This window comes from Paramisgurnus dabryanus, chromosome 12 (assembly GCF_030506205.2).
Source record: "Paramisgurnus dabryanus chromosome 12, PD_genome_1.1, whole genome shotgun sequence".
Lineage (NCBI taxonomy): Eukaryota > Metazoa > Chordata > Actinopteri > Cypriniformes > Cobitidae > Paramisgurnus > Paramisgurnus dabryanus.
This window is the reverse complement of record NC_133348.1, coordinates 19,227,060-19,246,047: the sequence shown is the minus strand read 5'-3', so window position 1 is coordinate 19,246,047 and position 18,988 is coordinate 19,227,060. Positions and strand designations below refer to the sequence as shown.

At 36.0% G+C, this 18,988-nt stretch overlaps 2 protein-coding genes across 3 annotated transcripts in view; both read right to left on the bottom strand.

Annotated features, from left to right (window-relative positions):
• Nucleotides 1-16,289, bottom strand: part of itsn2a (intersectin 2a) — a 68,313-nt gene extending 52,024 nt beyond the window's left edge. For both annotated transcript variants that reach the window (XM_065257071.1, XM_065257072.1), the window contains exon 1: nucleotides 15,592-16,289. The gene's annotated coding sequence lies outside the window, so the exon portion shown is untranslated. The remainder of the gene's footprint in view (nucleotides 1-15,591) is intronic.
• Nucleotides 16,290-16,443: 154 nt separating this feature from the next.
• Nucleotides 16,444-18,632, bottom strand: mrpl19 (mitochondrial ribosomal protein L19). Its single transcript, XM_065257073.1, has 6 exons — nucleotides 18,516-18,632; nucleotides 18,158-18,275; nucleotides 17,693-17,811; nucleotides 17,472-17,606; nucleotides 17,097-17,278; nucleotides 16,444-16,935 (listed from the first exon to the last, which is right to left on the bottom strand). Exons 1-6 carry the CDS (start codon nucleotides 18,589-18,591, stop codon nucleotides 16,714-16,716), a joined length of 852 nt encoding a protein of 283 aa, XP_065113145.1. The 5' UTR covers nucleotides 18,592-18,632; the 3' UTR covers nucleotides 16,444-16,713.
• Between the last annotated feature and the right edge of the window lie 356 nt (nucleotides 18,633-18,988).

The window sequence follows — 18,988 nt, the reverse complement described above, 5'->3', positions numbered from 1 at the left end:
CATTACATGCAGTTACTGCTTATTTATGTTACAGTGTATTATCAGATGTCAGCAAATTTTCATGCAGCTTAGATACTAATTAGTCACCTTTCATTCACTCAATAGTGCACAAACATCTTTCCTCTCATTTAAACGAATCCTATTAGAAACACTTGTTAGATTCAAGGTAAAAAAGCTCATTATAATGTAGCTTAGACAATTGTGCTTTGCATTAGAAATACACAAAATGCTATATTTAAGAAAGTATTGCTAAAACTTACATTTTACTATAACTGTGGGGTAATTCAAAAACATCTCTAGCATTTCTAATCCATTCACCTATTGTCTCATTAGATATAAAACAATTTCTTTAATTAATTTCAAAACCACTAAAGGTTATAATAAAGCAATAAACCCCAAGAAGCAGTGGGTTACCAGTGCATTTTATAACAGCTAAGGGCGTTGTCCGCTTCGCGTCGTGCCAAAAACCCCCTTAGCTGTTATAAAATGCACTGTAACCCCACTGCTTCGAGGGGGTTTATTGCGTTTATAAAACGGTTACTTCATATGCATTACGTTAGAGGGATTTTATAAAATAAAACACAAATAAGTTGTAATTATATTAGTACAAATATTACTCTTCCGCCAAACAAAGTAGTTCCTCAGAATCAAGTGTGACTGAAACAGAGCGCAGTTTACAACCAACAGAGATGCAGCAAAGACACAATGAAACTATGATTTAAGACTGTGGTGTTTATTTTATAAATCAACATTCATCTAATTTATACATTAACATTTATATCGTGCAACTGACCATCCGCTTTCAAACAAAAAAACGTTTCATCCTACCTTCATTTGTTCTCTTATCACCTCTCAAATGTTTTAGCTAAAAGCGGAGATAATTCCATTTTTGTGAAGAACTTATGAAAGATTAGATTCAAAGCCATCAAAACTTGCACGCTGTGTTTTCAGTGTTGAGTGAATGCGTCAGTGTTTAAGTTGGGTAAGATCGCCACCCAGTGGATAATAGCGGACGTATGAACTTGACTTATAAACTCCTCAGACAACGTTTTCTCTTTAGATGACTCAACAATATTTATTGACAGTTATCTGGATATCGCCATTAATTGTGCAATTGTAGACAAATTAAAAATATGATTAAAGACACTGTTGTTTATTTTCATAAATCAGTATGCAGCAACAGTGGCGCAGTGATACTTATGTAATGTGGTCTGAACCGTGAGGTTACCGGTGTATTTTATCACGGCTTAGAACGCGTTTCAACCAATCAGAATGAAGAACCAGAACTGCCCGTTAGATGATGTTTTGTAACATTGTAAAATGACTATGACGTCTGTCGGCTCTAAACCTTTGCACGTGTACTATATGGATTGTTTAGCCAACAACTAAGTTAGTAGCCTGGTTAGCCAGACCTACATCAAGATGTAAGGTCTGGCAACTCTTCACACAAACGGCTCAATGCAAGGGGCGGGATATAAGGTTGTCCCTCAAAATGCCTCTGCACGCAATAGGATAGCGCTATGACCAATCAGAGCAACGAAGAACGAAGTTTTCAAGTAGGAACCGTCGCAGCTCTGTCGTCATCATGTTAAGCCCGCCCCACAGACGCTACACACGATGTGATTGGCCTGACCAAATTTTGGTTTTTGGAGCTGTTAAGTGTATTGTGAGTGCCTAGACTAAACCCTGGCAGCAAATATATTTTGCGGCCGCTAGGGTGCGTCTAGATTTCTAGGCTACTAAGTTAGGTCTTTAAATAACTTCTGAAGTGAAATACAGGCCAAAATTGCACAGTTTAGTCTCATTTCATCCCTGCAATGTAAACTTTGCTTATAACCCTAGCGGCTAGAAAGGTAATCAAAGTTTACTGAAGCACTTCTGTTGCACTGAGATCAAGGACTATGGGATTTAAATCCTGCCAGGATTCAAAACTGAAAATTAAGCTCTGAAAGGTTGAAATTTAGTGTTCGCAAACTCAAAATCTTACAAAAAAAAGTTTTGCAACATCGAAAAATAAAATTTGCAAGCTTGCAAAATGTAAAAAAATAAAAATATATCTGCAAACATTATGTTGTTTTTGAGATTTCCTTTTTCGGAACCGCAACATCTTTTTTACGATGTTGCGCAAACAATTTTTCAGAGTTTCAAATTTGTCAGTGTTCTCCCACTGTATAGTTTGTTTTCCAGGTTTGAAACCTTGTAAATGGTGAACTGAAAACTGCTTTGCAAATAGGTTAAAAAAAGTTTTGAAACTCTGAAAACTGAGGTTTGAAAGGGCTAAACTTATTACATTACATTACATTTGCACTCCTTTGCAGACTATTTTTTCAGAGCTAAGTTTACAACACCCAATTTGCGGAGATACGCCCACAAAGTTGCGAGCTTGCGACTCACGTGATTTGTGGCAGCGTTGTCACGCAGCTCTGCTCTGAAACTCTGAAACTCAGACTGAGCGAAAATGAAGCCTCGCAACCTCACAACTTAAAAAAAAAGCGTGGAGGGAGGGCCTTCTGCTCTTGGCCAATGCTTTGCTGTCTGCTGACGTACAGTCCAATCACAAGTCGTGTTTACTGGAAAGGTGGGATTGACCGACTTCTCCGCCAATGACGAAAGCGCACAGGATACGCAAACAGATGCACGGCTCTCTGGCCACAAATCGGTCAATTAACGCCACTAAACAAACCAATAAACCAATTTTCTTCAATTTCTTTATTAAATAATAAGATTTTAAACATCTGTTTACTCTTGTATTTGTAACTGTGTTGAACTGTGTACCGCTGGTTGCGGTAGCCGAACGGACTGCGTACGTGAGCCGCGAAAGCAGCCCGTTAAAGTAACTAAAGGCGTGAGCCCCGACAATACATTTCCGCTCTTTTGTATTATTATTCTAAGGTATGTCCTTTCAATTTGGGAAAACTAATCTGTTGCTGATAACCGATGAATTAAAAGGAAATCCGTATTGCTTTAATACATCATTTAACAGCTGAGCTAAGCCTGCTTGCTGTACTGTGGCCATTGTGGATGCGTTTTTGATTGTTAATCAAACATGATTGCCCATACGATTATTTTACTTATACTGTATACCCTGCACTTGCATGCTAGCCTAGACTATTTTTATAATAGAAAAATCGACCTTATTCTTTTAACCAAAGAAAGGAATGCTGAATGAATGCTTAGGTTCCCTTTTCAAAAGTAGATAGATAGAGATCCAGCCTCTTATGAAGACCTTAGATGAGCCATCACCTGCGGAGAGATGACGCCAGCCAAGACGAGAACTCAAGATGAGCGCGGATCTGGCCCATATAACTGTCATATTAATAGACATCTTTTTAATCACACGGTAATTACTTTAAAATGCACATTAATTCTGGTAACCGTATGGTATATTTTATGTACTGTATAACGGCATCATCTTTTTGGCATGATGATTTAGCGATTTTAACCCTAAAACATAAGGCAAATGCCTCAGTCAAAGTATAAACAGTAAAAAAAATATTTAAGTAGTTAAATAATTTGTTATTGGGTAGCCTGCGTTTTCATTATTTCGGGTTTGTTTTTGTCACAATTTGTTCTAATGCATCACATAAATTTACAATAAAAGCAAACGAAAAATCAAGCTTTTATGCTCAAAAGGGGAGGCATAGCATCTAAGTACAGCCACTGGAACACATTAATGTGCCGCTGACAACTGTTAATCATATCACAGTGATGTGACACAACGAAAGACATTATGTTTTGTAATAAAGTAATATGTCATATACAATGTTATAACACCTAAACACTGTAATAAATAATTCAGTGGCTTTATAAATATCACTAAAATAAAAGACTAAAGAAACTTAATAAAATTTCTTAATGTCAGTAGGTGATTTAAGATATATATTAGAAATAATTTGTTGTCATTTATTTTGGTTTGTCCCCAAATTTAACAGATATTTTTGTGTAAAATGTACAGATATTATTTAGGTTTAGCCTATACATCAAATAAAATAAGATTTTAATTAACACCTTATTTCTAATAAATATCCTTATTTATTCTTGTAAAATATGGGAGGGGGCAGTGATGCCGGAAAAAAAATAACCACCGCATAATGAGTTTATAGTCCCTTTAAAATTACACCTCATCGCTTTACTTTGAATGTCCGTGCGTGAATGCAGTTCATGCGCAAGAAAATCTCTCACTTACTGAACCCTGCATGACCATTTGTGAGCATTATTAAAAATGTTGTCTACTATTCAATAAAAATATCCATTATTGCTTAACATTTCTGAAGGTGTCCAGTAATTGGCCTGCTTGTTTTGAATGCTTAATAAGCAAACTGCGTCATTTGGTCAAATGGAGGAGTTCATGAGATGTCTCTAAAATACGAAAGCGGATCTCAAAAGAGAAAAGTAGCGAAGTAAAGATGAACGTCAATGAAATTTGTTAGCAAAAATGTCCAAGTTCACGGCATATACAGGTTGAGAAGATGAGGACGAAGATCGTGGGGAAGGGGAAATTTATTTGTTTTCAATGAAAAGGTCGAACATGCGGCTCTTTGTGCATGTGTTGGACGTTATTTATTATCTATAAATATTATTATTATTAGCCTATATATCATATAAATGATAAGAATATAAATATATATTGACACATTAGGCTACTAAATGTGATTTGAAACTGACAAACAAATTTTTATAGCATATAAGCTAATACGATTATTTCATGTCCATAATGATTTAGCCTCCTTAAAGCCGCTATGAATAGTTTGAAAAATAGACCCTGTGACTTCATCACATCAGTAGTATTATTGTGCCTCTGCGTTGTTGCGTCTGTGTTGCTTGCAATCATTTTGCTTATAAAAAACTACAATTGTCGGCCTGGGCCCGCCCAGATTGACTGCTGGCCCGCCCAATCAGAAATGTAAAATAAATACTACTCTGTATATTTAGACATGAATACTACTTCATATGGTGTATTTTATCTATTGCATGTTATGTTAAAAACAGTAAAATTATAAGTAAGCCTGATAACTATTTAAAAACTATTATAAAGAAGTTGAATGTTGCATTACATTATGGTTCTAATGAGAAAAATATTCCCGAGCAGCTTTCAGCAATGATCACTTTGAGAACTTTTTTTGCAAGCAAGTGGAAAACGTATTTTGAATAACAGCACGTTATTAATATGTGCTGCGCCCTTTCCTCTCAATTACATAAACACACAAAAAAATATGACAGCGGGGTAAAATAGAAAGAAAAGATCTGATTAGTGATCAGATCTTTTCTTTCTATTTTTTTACCCCGCTGTCATATTTTTTATTAGTGATCACAGTGATGTTGTTTGATATAGCCTACCAGCTCTCTAACTCAGCACTATAAGCCACAGCACGTTTATTGCTACACTTTATACAATATAGCCTATTGCTTTTAAGCAACAAATAGCCTATCATAACAACATATAAGCCTACTGTGTAATTGAGACATTAATTTAAGAAATGCATTAAAAGCAGAAAGACGTAGGCTGCGGAAATATAGCGGGTTCACTTCAATCCACACCACATACGTTCTTGGTTTGCTTCTTATTTATTAAATCAAGGCAATTGTTTGATTAAACATTGATTAATATTAAGATACAATTTATACAAAACGAAATTCACTTTAAAGAAAGTCTTTCTACAAAACAAACCTATGCAGGGCTACAAAAATGTATCTGCGCCCTGACCGTCAGGCGGAGGAAAAAATATTGTAATGTGTTTGCATTCTCTCAGATTTAGTTAGGTAATCATATTGTATGTAATTCGGTGTCATCTTGTTAGTCATTACTATCCCTACTAACAAGGGAAACTGTCAGGAAATGAAGTGAAAGCATAATTAAACCCATTATTCCTTTCGTGTTCACGTCTGATATGCGCGCTCCTCGGCTCCGCTCTTCACGAGTAGGCTACCCGCTTGCTCTTATGCTCATCAAAAAGTATATTAAATGTTTATTTATTTGTCATTTCGTTTAACCTCAGAGTCAAACATTATTCTAGCAATTCCCTTTTTCTTACTTTATTTAGTAAGTTAACTTAAATATGTGAGAACGAAAATATATTTTTAGTGATTTGCATGAAGAGAATATGATGTTAGCTTCATTTTAAGCATTTAGTAGCTTAATTTATTTAAACAGTTTTAATAGGCTATTTTAAAAAGTATTAGGTTTTTTGTGTTCATTTATATTTCTTGTCACTGTGTGCAGGTTCTTTTTTGTAGGCTATGACACCCCAATAATTAGTTTTTACCAAAAAGGCTTAATTAATGTCATGTTGCATTACAATTTAAAGTATATCAATAATGTCAAAAATGTGACGTGCAGTTCGGGTGTGTGTGTATGCTGTTTAAATTAGTGTTCTCACCAATACGCTTGTGATTCCTGAAGTTATGACGAATTTTATAGACTTGTTATAGTTTCTTATTCAAAAGTGACACCCATAGATTCAGGCCCACCGGACTTAATCCATGCCCACCCATATGTCACGTTCTGCATCCGCCACTGGTACACAGTATAAGTAAAATAATCGTATGGGCAATCATGTTTAATTAACAATCAAAAACGGATCCAGAATGGCCATAGTACAGCAAGCAGGCTTAGCTCAGCTGTTAAATGATGTATTAAAGCAATACGGATTTCCTTTTAATTCATTGGTTATCAGCAACAGATTAGTTTTCCCAAATTGAAAGGACATACCTTAGAATAATAATACAAAATAGCGGAAATGTATTGTCGGGGCTCACGCCTTTAGTTACTTTAACGGGCTGCTTTCGCGGCTCACGTACGCAGTCCGTTCGGCTACCGCAACCAGCGGTACACAGTTCAACACAGTTACAAATACAAGAGTAAACAGATGTTTAAAATCTTATTATTTAATAAAGAAATTGAAGAAAATTGGTTTATTGGTTTGTTTAGTGGCGTTAATTGACCGATTTGTGGCCAGAGAGCCGTGCATCTGTTTGCGTATCCTGTGCGCTTTCGTCATTGGCGGAGAAGTCGGTCAATCCCACCTTTCCAGTAAACACGACTTGTGATTGGACTGTACGTCAGCAGACAGCAAAGCATTGGCCAAGAGCAAAAGGCCCTCCCTCCACGCTTTTTTTTAAGTTGTGAGGTTGCGAGGCTTTATTTTCGCTCAGTCTGAGTTTCAGAGTTTCAGAGCAGAGCTGCGTGACAACGCTGCCACAACGTGAGTCGCAAGCTCGCAACTTTGTGGGCGTATCTCCGCAAAGTGGGTGTTGTAAACTTAGCTCTGAAAAAATAGTCTGCAAAGGAGTGCAAATGTAATGTAATGTAATAAGTTTAGCCCTTTCAAACCTCAGTTTTCAGAGTTTCAAAACTTTTTTTAACCTATTTGCACAGCAGTTTTCAGTTCACCATTTACAAGGTTTCAAACCTGGAAAACAAACTATACAGTGGGAGAACACTGACAAATTTGAAACTCTGAAAAATTTTTTGCGCAACATCGTAAAAAAGATGTTGCGGTTCCGAAAAAGGAAATCTCAAAAACAACATAATGTTTGCAGATATATTTTTATTTTTTTACATTTTGCAAGCTTGCAAATCTTATTTTTCGATGTTGCAAAACTTTGTTTTGTAAGATTTTGAGTTTGCGAACACTAAATTTCAACCTTTCAGAGCTTTATTTTCAGTTTTGAATCCTGGCAGGATTTAAATCCCATAAAGGACAAGCCGAGTCATATTTACAGCTGTACACATAACCTTTACATCTCATAATTCTTTTCATCATTTTTGCATTTGCTTAATCCACTGATCTTCATTTAGATGAGCTTAGCAGGTCTGCACTTACAACATGGTACTAAATTATTGCAAAGCCATGTGCACTTGTGCAGTGGTGCTTTCAAGGCTCCCAGGAGAAACAGAGCTGTGGAAAAGATTTCTGTCTTTATCCTTAAATTGCTTCATAGATGGGTAAAGATTTTCAAATGAATAAGCTTATTAAACCAGCATGTTAGAATGCATGTAGTGTCAACCAATTCAACAAACAATATGCCAAAATGAACAGTACTGCAGTTTGATATATTTATTCCATTTCTGTAAAAATTAACTCTAGCTGTAACCACTTTAATGACCACTGAAAATCAAACACATTTATCTCTTTTGACAGCAGAATAGCAGTAATCAGGCAGTGAATTAAATACTGATCATTAGTTTTGCATTAAGAAGGGCTGAGGAATTTTTGTGATTAGGAATATCTCTACGATAAGTGATGTCATTCATTTCTGCAAACTACAGAGGTTAACAGTATAACAGTGTAACGACCCAATAAAGAGAGCAGATATACTATAGTACCTTATAACCTCAGTTTTACATCATGCAAAACATATCTTTAGGATTCATATATCTTTAGGGTTAAAGGTATTGCGGAGGATTTTCTTTTTCCGGGTGGATCATCAAGACTATTGGTCCGCCTAGTTGTCAATCAGGAGTGTTGCGCAATTGCATTTTTTAAGAAAGTGGAGAAGGCAGTTATTTTCTAAAATTCGAGAAAATCCTCCGCTACACCTTTAAGCTGTGGAAGGAAATTACATCACATTGCTTGTTTAAAAGGCCAAGATACATGCAAGTGCCTTTTTTTGTCTTTCTCTCTCAAAAACACAAACTAGCTTCTTTAGATTTTAAAATAACGTGTAAATTGGTTGATTTAGATTAAGAGCAGCTTTAATTGATGACTGAATGTACCAGGCATGGGTCAATGAGTTTATTACACAAAATTATGTAATGGATATTATTTTAAAATCTGAATCTTTAAGAATTCTACACTGTCAGAAAGTAGTCAAAAAAGATTTAGGTACCAATATGTACCTTTCATGTACTAATATGGATTATTTAGGTGCAAAGGTGTACCTATTGAAAGGGTACTGCCTCAGTGACAGCTAGACACTAGATTGTCTAGCTATTCTATTCCTAGATTATTCCTAATGGTCTACCATTACCTTATTTGAAAGGGTTATGAATAATTATGTTGAGCTCTGCTCTGATTAGCTGTTTCTCCGAGCGGCTCAGTTCAGTAGCTCTGTGTGTGTGCAAACAGACCTTATGTTTGAGCATGTATCAGATGAAGATACAGATTGCGTTTTTTCTGTATGGACCTGCAAAACATAACTGTAACGTCTATAGTAGAACTTTACATTAAATGCTAGCAAATAGCATTAACTTTCATACAGCGCTAGCTCAGCAGTCACAACATTGCAATTAATTTAGTGTGTAATTTAATGTTGGGGCATGCATCACAACTGTTACGTCACAGTCGGTGTTATGTTGAGATTGGCCTGATTTCTAGCAGTCTTTTGCATGCCTTGCATGCATAAGAATTAAGGAAACAATAGTGTTTGAGGCTCACGATATTTGATTAGCATGTACAGAACTCTTATTATTCATGATTCTATGATTATGATTGTGGAAACACTTTAAACTTACATATTAATAAAGCCCATTGTAGCTTTAACTTAATTTGTGCTGAGACTCTGTCATCTGAGTTAGAAGAGAAGGAGAAAATGAGAAAACGTAAACTAGGGTTCTCATGCTTTAATAATCTGTTGTATGCAAAAAAGTCCGTTACAGATCAGCAAATGTCTCTGTGTGTGAAGGGGGTGAAAGACTGATGGATGGACTCTATGAAATCAGTTTTTTCCCAAATTCCATTTTATTTATTCTCAAATTCTGTGTGTCCTGTTTTCATTTTTCTGGATTCTGCTTTTAATGGTTAAATACAATTTCAGTAATCAAAAAGCATATCTTATCAACTAAAAACATTAAACGGTTACAATTTAACAACAATTTATTAAAAGTTCTATTTAAAATTACACATAGGCCGCTGTATTTTTAACTGCAATGTATACAACCATGCTACTGCCAAGTGTAGTGAGTGATTTTCCTTTTTGGTGTGTAATGAACATTTCTGACAAAGAAAGCAGCAGGCTAGTGTCACTTCAGACCCAAGACTGCACTGTTTAAATATATTGATAAAAATCCAGTTCTGTATGTTCACTTAAACAAGAAAGAAAACTTAGTTAGGTGATCAAATCACGTGTGTTGACTGCCGGTGCCGATGCCACTGTGTGCACGGTTTGAATGAGTGAGCCCTCATGTCTAATCAACATACACTCTGGTAAATAGAAGTGAAGGGAAGACTCGGGAAGAAAGTATACTGTACATTTAGTCTGTTGTGTGATGGGCTTTGACGAAACCTGCTTGCAAGCTGATGATGCAACGCATGTCATTGTTTGCCATGTAGGGCTGGGCAAAAAAAAAATTCGATTAAATTTTTTTTGTGGTCAATTCAAAATCGATTCTCAAAGGCTACAAATCGTTTTTTTTTTGTGAAATTACCTGATCCTGTTTGATCAAGGAATGCGACCATTCTGACTTTTTTAAGCATTCAGTATTTAACATAATTTGAAAATTAGAGATTGGTTCTGTTTTAATGTACCCAAGTGTACCTAAAATAAAAGAGTTTAATATACATTTCTATTTATTAATTACCCACTTGTAAACTTATTTTCACAGTACTTATTTATAAATATAGTATTTGTATTAAATCTATATTCATTGAGTCGAATCGAGAATCAAGCATAAAAATCGATCCGAGAATCAGAATAAAAAAAGAATCGATTTGATAGCTTGTAAATCAAAATCGAATCGATCTGGAACATTTCTTTACGTCCAACGTTACATGAAAGGAAAATGTTCAAGCCCTTTTCTTTCATTTGCCAATTAATAATCGGTTTTAATTAAAATGACTGAATCCAAAATTTGCCAAATGGCTAAATTTTGATAAACATCTCAAAGACTTTCATTTTCATATCAGTCTAATGGTATGAACACAATGCTCCATATTTACACACGTAAGCTAAATTTAACAAAGCTTCTTCTACTCCAGTACAATTGAATTACAGTGAATATTCACTCTAGTTTCCAGAGTCTGTGTTGGTGTATATTAGGAGATACTGTAGTGTCTCTTCCAAAGCAAAACCCCCACAGCTGACTACTTAGCCAAATGTAAAACTACTTCCAATTTTAGATATGCGAACTACCATCTTTGTGAAACAGGAGAGATCTGTCAAATTACAATTACAGTACACATGCTGACCAATAAAAAACAGACTATATTAAAAATCTAAATAACAATTAAACATAAAGTAACTATTCACTTCACTCCAAACACAGAAAATATGCACAAAAGAGCATGTACATGTAAAACTAACAGACACACACTCACACATGATACAACACACAATTTATTCTTACACAAGCATGCATATCTTACAATACCTCATTTATATGCACATTATAAAGACCTGATATTTGCATGTCATTACTGGTTGAAGAGAAGAAATATTATTCAGATAATTTCTAGATCAGCTGTATTTAACTTGACAAGATGATTTGTGGAAAGAAAAGACCTCCGTTTATCTTTGGAAACACAGTTTAAGATATTTTAGATTTAGTCAGAAAGCTTGCTGACCCTCCATTGAAAATCTATGTACGGTATACTGTCCATGTCCAGAAAGGTAATAAAAACATAATCAAAGTAGTCCATGTGACATCAGTGGGTCAGTTACATTTTTGTTTATGGTCCAAAAATAAAAAAAATTACAACTTTATTCAACATTGTCTTCTCTTCCGCGTCTGTTTACGCTGCTGATGTACAACACTGCTGACATGTTATCCTCAGACATGTTTGCAAAGATTTTTTTTTTCAAACTTACAGTGTGCATCTCCCTCAGACTGTAAACGAAGCTCGGGCACAAAAAAAAGCTGGGGCGCACCAAATAACACGTCAGCAACGTATACGTAAGCAGCGGCGTACGTCAGCAGCGTCACTGCAGTGAGGTCAAATAGAACTATCCCTTTAAAGCTGATATCCGAGGATAGCGCAAACATTGCTTCATTGATAGAAAGGACTTGTCAGATTGCATTAAATATATCACAATGTACAAAAAGTTTTAGGATATTTTATTACGTGCCAACACACATTTATGTCCAAACAACTTGTAAAAGTGGATTTTGCATAATATGGGCCCTTTAAAATAAATGTTTTTGAAGCACTGAAGCCCAAGTTTGAAGATCACATAGTTTGAAGATCACAAGACGTATAAATTCAATTTAAACTAATTCTGATAATGTTAATTTGTGTGTGTGTGTGTGTGTGTGTGTAACAGTATATAGTAGACATAGAATAAATTGCTTATTAAAACTGAAAATCCATTCTCTATTTCATTCTTCTCATGTTGACTTGAGACTAGATTGAATATTAAATTGGGTCTCTTTCGAATGCAGCAGAGAAGGAATGAGGGGATGAGAGGACTTCATACATCAGTGATCTTATAGCAGGACTTGCACAGCCATGTTTATAAGAGTACCTCTAAAATACCTCTCCCCCTCTTTCTCTGACTGCTCTATAAGTCAATGAGGGACTCAGAATGTCTTCACACAATTTGTGTGCAATAAACTCAGGCTGTCCAGGAGCAAAACTGCACCCACACAAATGCAAACACAAAATACGTCTCCCTGGGGCTCTGAGAAAAATGATATGGGATGCAAGCTGTACAAATAGATCTATTAGACAGACACCGGAGGAAGAAAGAAAGAAAGAAAGAAAGAAAGAAAGAAAGAAAGAAAGAAAGAAAGAAAGAAAGAAAGAAAGAAAGAAAGAAAGAAAGAAAGAAAGAAAGAAAGAAAGAAAGAAAGAAAGAAAGAAAGAAAGAAAGAAAGAAAGAAATGGGGGGTCATATTTACACCCAACAACAACAGTACCAAACCACCCCACCCAAAATCCAAAACAGCTACAAACCTCACCGACAAATATACTTATCTGAAAAACAACCATATTGATTTCTCTACCCGCATTGACCACTCAAAACCTTGTCTCTCTCATCATTCACTTCCTTTATCTCTCCGACAGCCACATACAAATGTCCCTTGAATTGTGATGGACACCTGCACACAGCACTGGCCAATCAGCATTCAACATGTCAGTCTCCTCACACAGCACATATCTGTTCTGGGTGCATTACCCAGCATTCTTTGTGCAGGGAAGGGGAATAAGGGCTCTTCTGTCCACACAGGAAACAAGCATATGAAACAGGCCAGCCAGTACCACACTGGCCATTCATGCATGATGCTGTAGAGGTGAATGTGTAGTAAGCCACCACCACTAGTTAAATAATGGCAGAGATGTTTTATCTCCGTATAATACGCTGGGTTTCAAAAATCCGGTATGTGGCCCCTTTAATACATGTTAAAGGGGACATTTCACAAGACTTTTTAAAAATGTAAAATAAATATTTGTTGTCCCCAAAGTACATATGTGAAGTTTTAGCTCAAAATACCCCATAGATCATTTATTATAGCATGTTAAAATTTCCACTTTGTAGGTGTGAGCAAAATTGGTGTTTTCTTTTAAATGCAAATGAACTGATCTCTGCATTAAATGGCAGTGCCATGGTTGGGTAGTACAGATTAAGGGGCGGTTTTATCCCCTTCTGACATCACAAGTAGAGACAAATTTCCATGACCTATTTTTTACGTGCTTGCAGAGAATGGTTTACCAAAACTAAGTTACTGGGTTCTTTTTCACATTTTCTAGGTTGATAGAAGCACTAGGGACCCAATTATAGCAATTAAACATAAAAAGTCAGATTTCCATGATATGTCCCCTTTAAAAATGGATTATACTTTGCCTTTAAGACTGTGATTTTCTGGCTGATGTACAGAATTTGACTTCAGCAAATCTGATTATATTATATTAAAGAGCATTTTGAGGACACATGATCACAGACACTATTTCATTTTCAACATCCACTTCTTTATCCTTTTCTCCTCTTTCCATCTTCTGGTAAAGCCAAAAGCATGCACACACACACACACACACACACACACACACATTCAGTACACTGTCTGTATTTAGGGCAGCCAACCTCCTCTAGAAACCAATCCTCTCTCTCTCTGACATATAAGGCATATTTCTGGGGCACTCCACCCTGTACACCCTTGGGAGACATACATATACACAAACACACACTAGCACTCACAGAAGGTGGAGGTTGGCATGTAAAGGTGAAAACAATTTGGGGGGAAAACCGTGGAATGTGAAAAGATGTCAACTATTCACAGACAGTGTTACATCAGGCTTTTTTGTACACTTAGCCAAATCGTTTAAAGTGCAATTAAAATACATGTGTGTGTCATCCCCACTTAACTTTGAAGAATAATTCTGATTTGCATGAAGGCCTATGATTGCAATGAAGTATTAATAATTAAATTTACAAACACAAGCATTAGGCAACTTCAGTTCAGACCTCAAATATATTTAACCAAACAAAGCAGGACAAGGTTATTCTAGAAAATTCAGGACATCCAAAGCCGACCAGCTTACGATTGTTAGCATTATTATTTCATCATGTGTCACATTGATGGTCTAACAAACGCTGTGGCCATTTTATCATCACGCTGATAAGAGAAATGGAATGACTGTCAGCATATTTCGTCTGACCAGACTCATCCATTCATCAAAGAGGTAATTTACAACCTCTGACTGGCCCATGCCCCACATACTGAAATGCAATAGCCGAAAGAGATTGTGCTTTGATTAACAGAGCTGGCCTTGGAGGGAGAGAGGGTTATGAGAATATATAGCAGTTGGCTCACACTACATAACCCATTTCAACAGTCCAGTGATCTAAAAACTTCCGGGGTCATGCTTTCTATAACAGTATTCATGTCACAATGTAATAGTGTAATAATAGTGTAATAAATCAGTGTTATACATCAGTGACCTTATGAAACTAACCACCAAGCATTTGTGGTACAACTATGACAATAGAAATGCAAATCAATAAAAAAAAAATATGGTTACTACACTTTTACTATAATATATAACATGGTTAATTTTCAAAAGGGTACTTGATAGCCTATGCCTTTATAGAACTTTTCATTACATTGTTATTGCTATTATAATTCATTTTAATAATTCATTATTATTTTAACATGTAATACGTCTTATTTAAAAAAAAAATATTTCAGAACGGAATGTGTATTTGTATCTTAATGAGTAAAGCATTGCGTTAGCAACCCAAAAGGTCATGGGTTCGACCACACATACAGATCAAAAAACCGTCTGGTTTAAATGAACTGAAAGTCGTTTCTCTGGCGGCAGGTGCACAAGTGGTACAGGTGTGTTGCATGTCTGACGACACTTTCATAATCCCAGCGGGAAAACACAATGATACGGCTCTAATGTTTCAGGATATTATAAATCTTAACACGGTTAGAGTTGCTGTTTAAGTTCACAACCTGTCGAACAAGTTCGTCCGTTATGTGAATTCAATAACAGTGTTTCCTTTAGGCTGGTGCAGCATATGTTACCCGCTTTTGTTCTGAAAAACTGATGCATTTTTGCATAAAATAAACTCAAGAGGGAGCTATTAACCATAGACTATATTTATTAAGCGGTTTGTAAAAGAATAGAAAGCAATCTTATTTACAAGCATTTGAAAGATTACCATAAAGGGACCCGCAAAAGATAAATATTACGAGGTAAATTTAGTGCTTACCGTGCATATTCCAAAAAGACAGCGTTGTTCTTGTAATTTTTAGGAATAACGCCAGTGCAGTGAAATATCCTCGGATAAGGGACGCTTGTGTGTTTTTTATTTTCAGGTGAAGGAACACTTGTACCTGCTCTCCGCAGACCACTCACTGACTGCGGCGTCCTCTCACTATCTGCGAGCGATAGGGCTGACGTCACGGCCACCAGTAGGGTGGGCGGAGCGTCGCGCATACGCGCTCTTTCGGAGCTGCACAGATGCGCGAGGATTAGCGCGAGCAGCTTCAGATGATGTCGGGAAAAATTAATGTAAAATAACAGTATGAAAAAATCACGCTGTGGATTATACACATTTAGCAAGCACTCTGAATTAAAAATAACTTGCTTGAATATTACAAATCCCAGTCCTGATATTAAAAGCAATGCACTCTTTGTTCAAACAAGACATAGAGATAGCGAGCAGGTGTTTCAATATGTTAATTATTTTAGAATGGAATATAGAGTGAAGTACTGATTTACTCTTTAAAATACTGTAAAATATCTTTACCCAAACAATAAGATCATATTAATAAAGCTGATATTAGTAGGCTATACAACATTTTAAATATCTGTCCACTGTTGTAATAAACCATTGAAATGAAACATAAAACGATCAGTAACATTTAAAAAATAAAATAATAAAGAAAAGTTCATTGTTTAAAATATTTTAAGACGAACAAAGATGCTTACATTTAAGTGTTATCTGCTGCCACCTATTGGTCACAGTGACCAACTGCAAGGCAGAATGACTCAAAGCATTAAAAATACACTGTATTGTTCACACTGAAAGCCAAAAGACATAAGGGTACAAATAACAGCAAAAGATTGAGTTATTTTTAATTGAAGATGGGTATCCAAGCATCATCAGAAAGAGAAACATAATGTACAAAAACACAGACACACTTTCTCATAGAAAGTTCCAGACAAATTTTTTTCCCCAATCAACAACCCTAGAAGTGGTGTTGGAAGAATGAGTCTATTGCCATCAGCATTTCTCATCAAATTCAAACCCTCACTCATTTGCCAGCTTGGCACCAGGGCCCGCCTTAGGAATATCTTTGTCGGGTTGGAATAAGTCTTTGTGGACATCTCACTTGCTAAGGTTTTCCTGTACGTCCTTCAAGATCTGCTCTTCTAGGTTGGAAGTATCATACTCCAGCAGCATATCATACTCCCTCCAAGGTTGGGCCCACTTCTGAGCATGCTCCATCATCTCTGGGGTCAAACATTGGTCAAAGCGGATACCCTGAATGTTAAACTTGGGACGCTCCCATCGTTTAGACCATGGCTTTGGCCTCATTTTTACTTTTAACTAAAAAAACAAATAGAAAGAAAACAATTAGGATGTATGGAGGAAATTCTCAGATATAAAAATCACATTTCAATACATTTCAAAGGGAATTTTCAGTTCACTGTCACAGTTAAGGGTCACAAATAAATTTTGATGGTTGAACACTACAGATGGACTCTTACTGGATTGACTGGAACATCTCCTGAAAGCTCATAATGAACAGGCTTCATGTCAAAGTCAAAGGTACTGTATTCAGGTAGAGCATCTCTCAAGTACATGAGATTGTCATCCAGTCTCTTTTCCAGCTTTAACACCTCGATTTTCCGTAGACGTGGACTGTACAGCTCATAGCAGATCTCCACTCCTACAGTGAAAATGAATATATTATGACTAAAGTTTTTTTTTTAGAACACAAAATCCATGTAACTACTACATACACAACTATTCGAATAAAAGCAGTATGATTTAAATCAGATACATGGAAGGATAATCAGAATAGCCCTCGGTTGAGGGTGCTTGGGTAATGTAAAGAAATGTTATACAAAGCCTTTTTTTACCTTGTCCATCTACTATATTTCTGAGGATGAAAGTAGCTCCCAGTCCTTTGCCAGAGCGCTGAACACAGATCCCAAGAAAGCGATTTAGGTTTCCACTAGCATGAGGGTCAGACATGGTCACTGCTAAAATACTGCCTAGATGATAACGTAAAGATATAATTTAGAAGAGGGGCAAAAAAGATTTAGAGATACAACACATAGAGGAGTTCATTATTTCTTACCTACGTAAAACTCTGGAATGTTTAGAACCTTCCGTCTCTGTATCATGTCTTTTCGTTCAATTGAAAACTTAATGGGATTTGTGCGCTGGCGAGGAGGAATGAATTCTGGACTCAGAAACCTAAACAACAACAATAGTATTTTAGAACAAAATTATTAAGACAAGTATGTCAGAATTATAAATGAAACTAAAGAGTTTGTAAGCATATTCACAAGTTATTATTATATTTGTAATTTATAGTAGCACATTTTATAAGTGGCTCTTCCTGCAACCAGAAACACCCACCCTTTTTTTTTTAATCAATAACCTAGAACTGATTCACAAGTCATAAAACATAAGTCAACAAATGTTGCAAATTATGTCATTTTTACATATACAGAAAGGCAATAACATACTCAGCTTTCATTGTGCACATTTGAAGAAGATAATAAAGTTCAATATTTGAACTGTATAGTGATGTACAAACCGTCGCAAAGACCCCTCGCTCTCTGTTTTTTCTACTATCACAGGTTTAGTCGGAGGGGTGAATTTTGGAGGTCCGTCTGAAGCCGCAGCATGCCTCAACACAGATGTAGAAAAAAGTCCTAATAAAAATAAATATTGTCTATTGGTATAAATTATTTAGACATCAGTATACTGTCACGTTAATATGTACAGTAAACGTCAATATATGCAGCAAAGAGTCATTTAAGCAGGTGATGGTGCGGCATGTCAGCTGTTTAATGACCGCTACGCAATGAATATTTTTGTTAAATTTGCAATTGGTTTTGAAAGCACCATGAACAACTGTAACAATAGTGCAGAATATAAAACCAATAACATACGTTCACCCTGAACCACATTTCTTAAGACTTGTAACAAGCTCATCGTTTCACTCGCCCTCCGTGCGTACGCCGCCATGTTTGACCTCTGACAGACATGTGCATACAAAACACAATCTGATTGGCTGGCTACAGTCAATGCCCATAACCGTGATTGGCTGGGTGGATGGTCTAAATCCACAGGTATCTGCATGAAGCAAGTTGCAACAGTAAATCTTAAAAACGGTGTTTTAAACAATGTGTTTTATTGAATTGCATCTAGTTGGAATTACAAATGCGTATAAATTACAAATCAGTACACCACTAAAGGAAGGCGCAAACCAACAGAGATCCTTTTGAATGCACTTAAATACAAAATTCAGAAAAAAATTTGAATTCGTATAATAAAAGACAGACATTATATTTATGCGTTAAAGTCCTTTTCATATTTCCTTAAAATTAAGTCTTTGTCAGTTTTAGAAATCTGCTTTTTAATT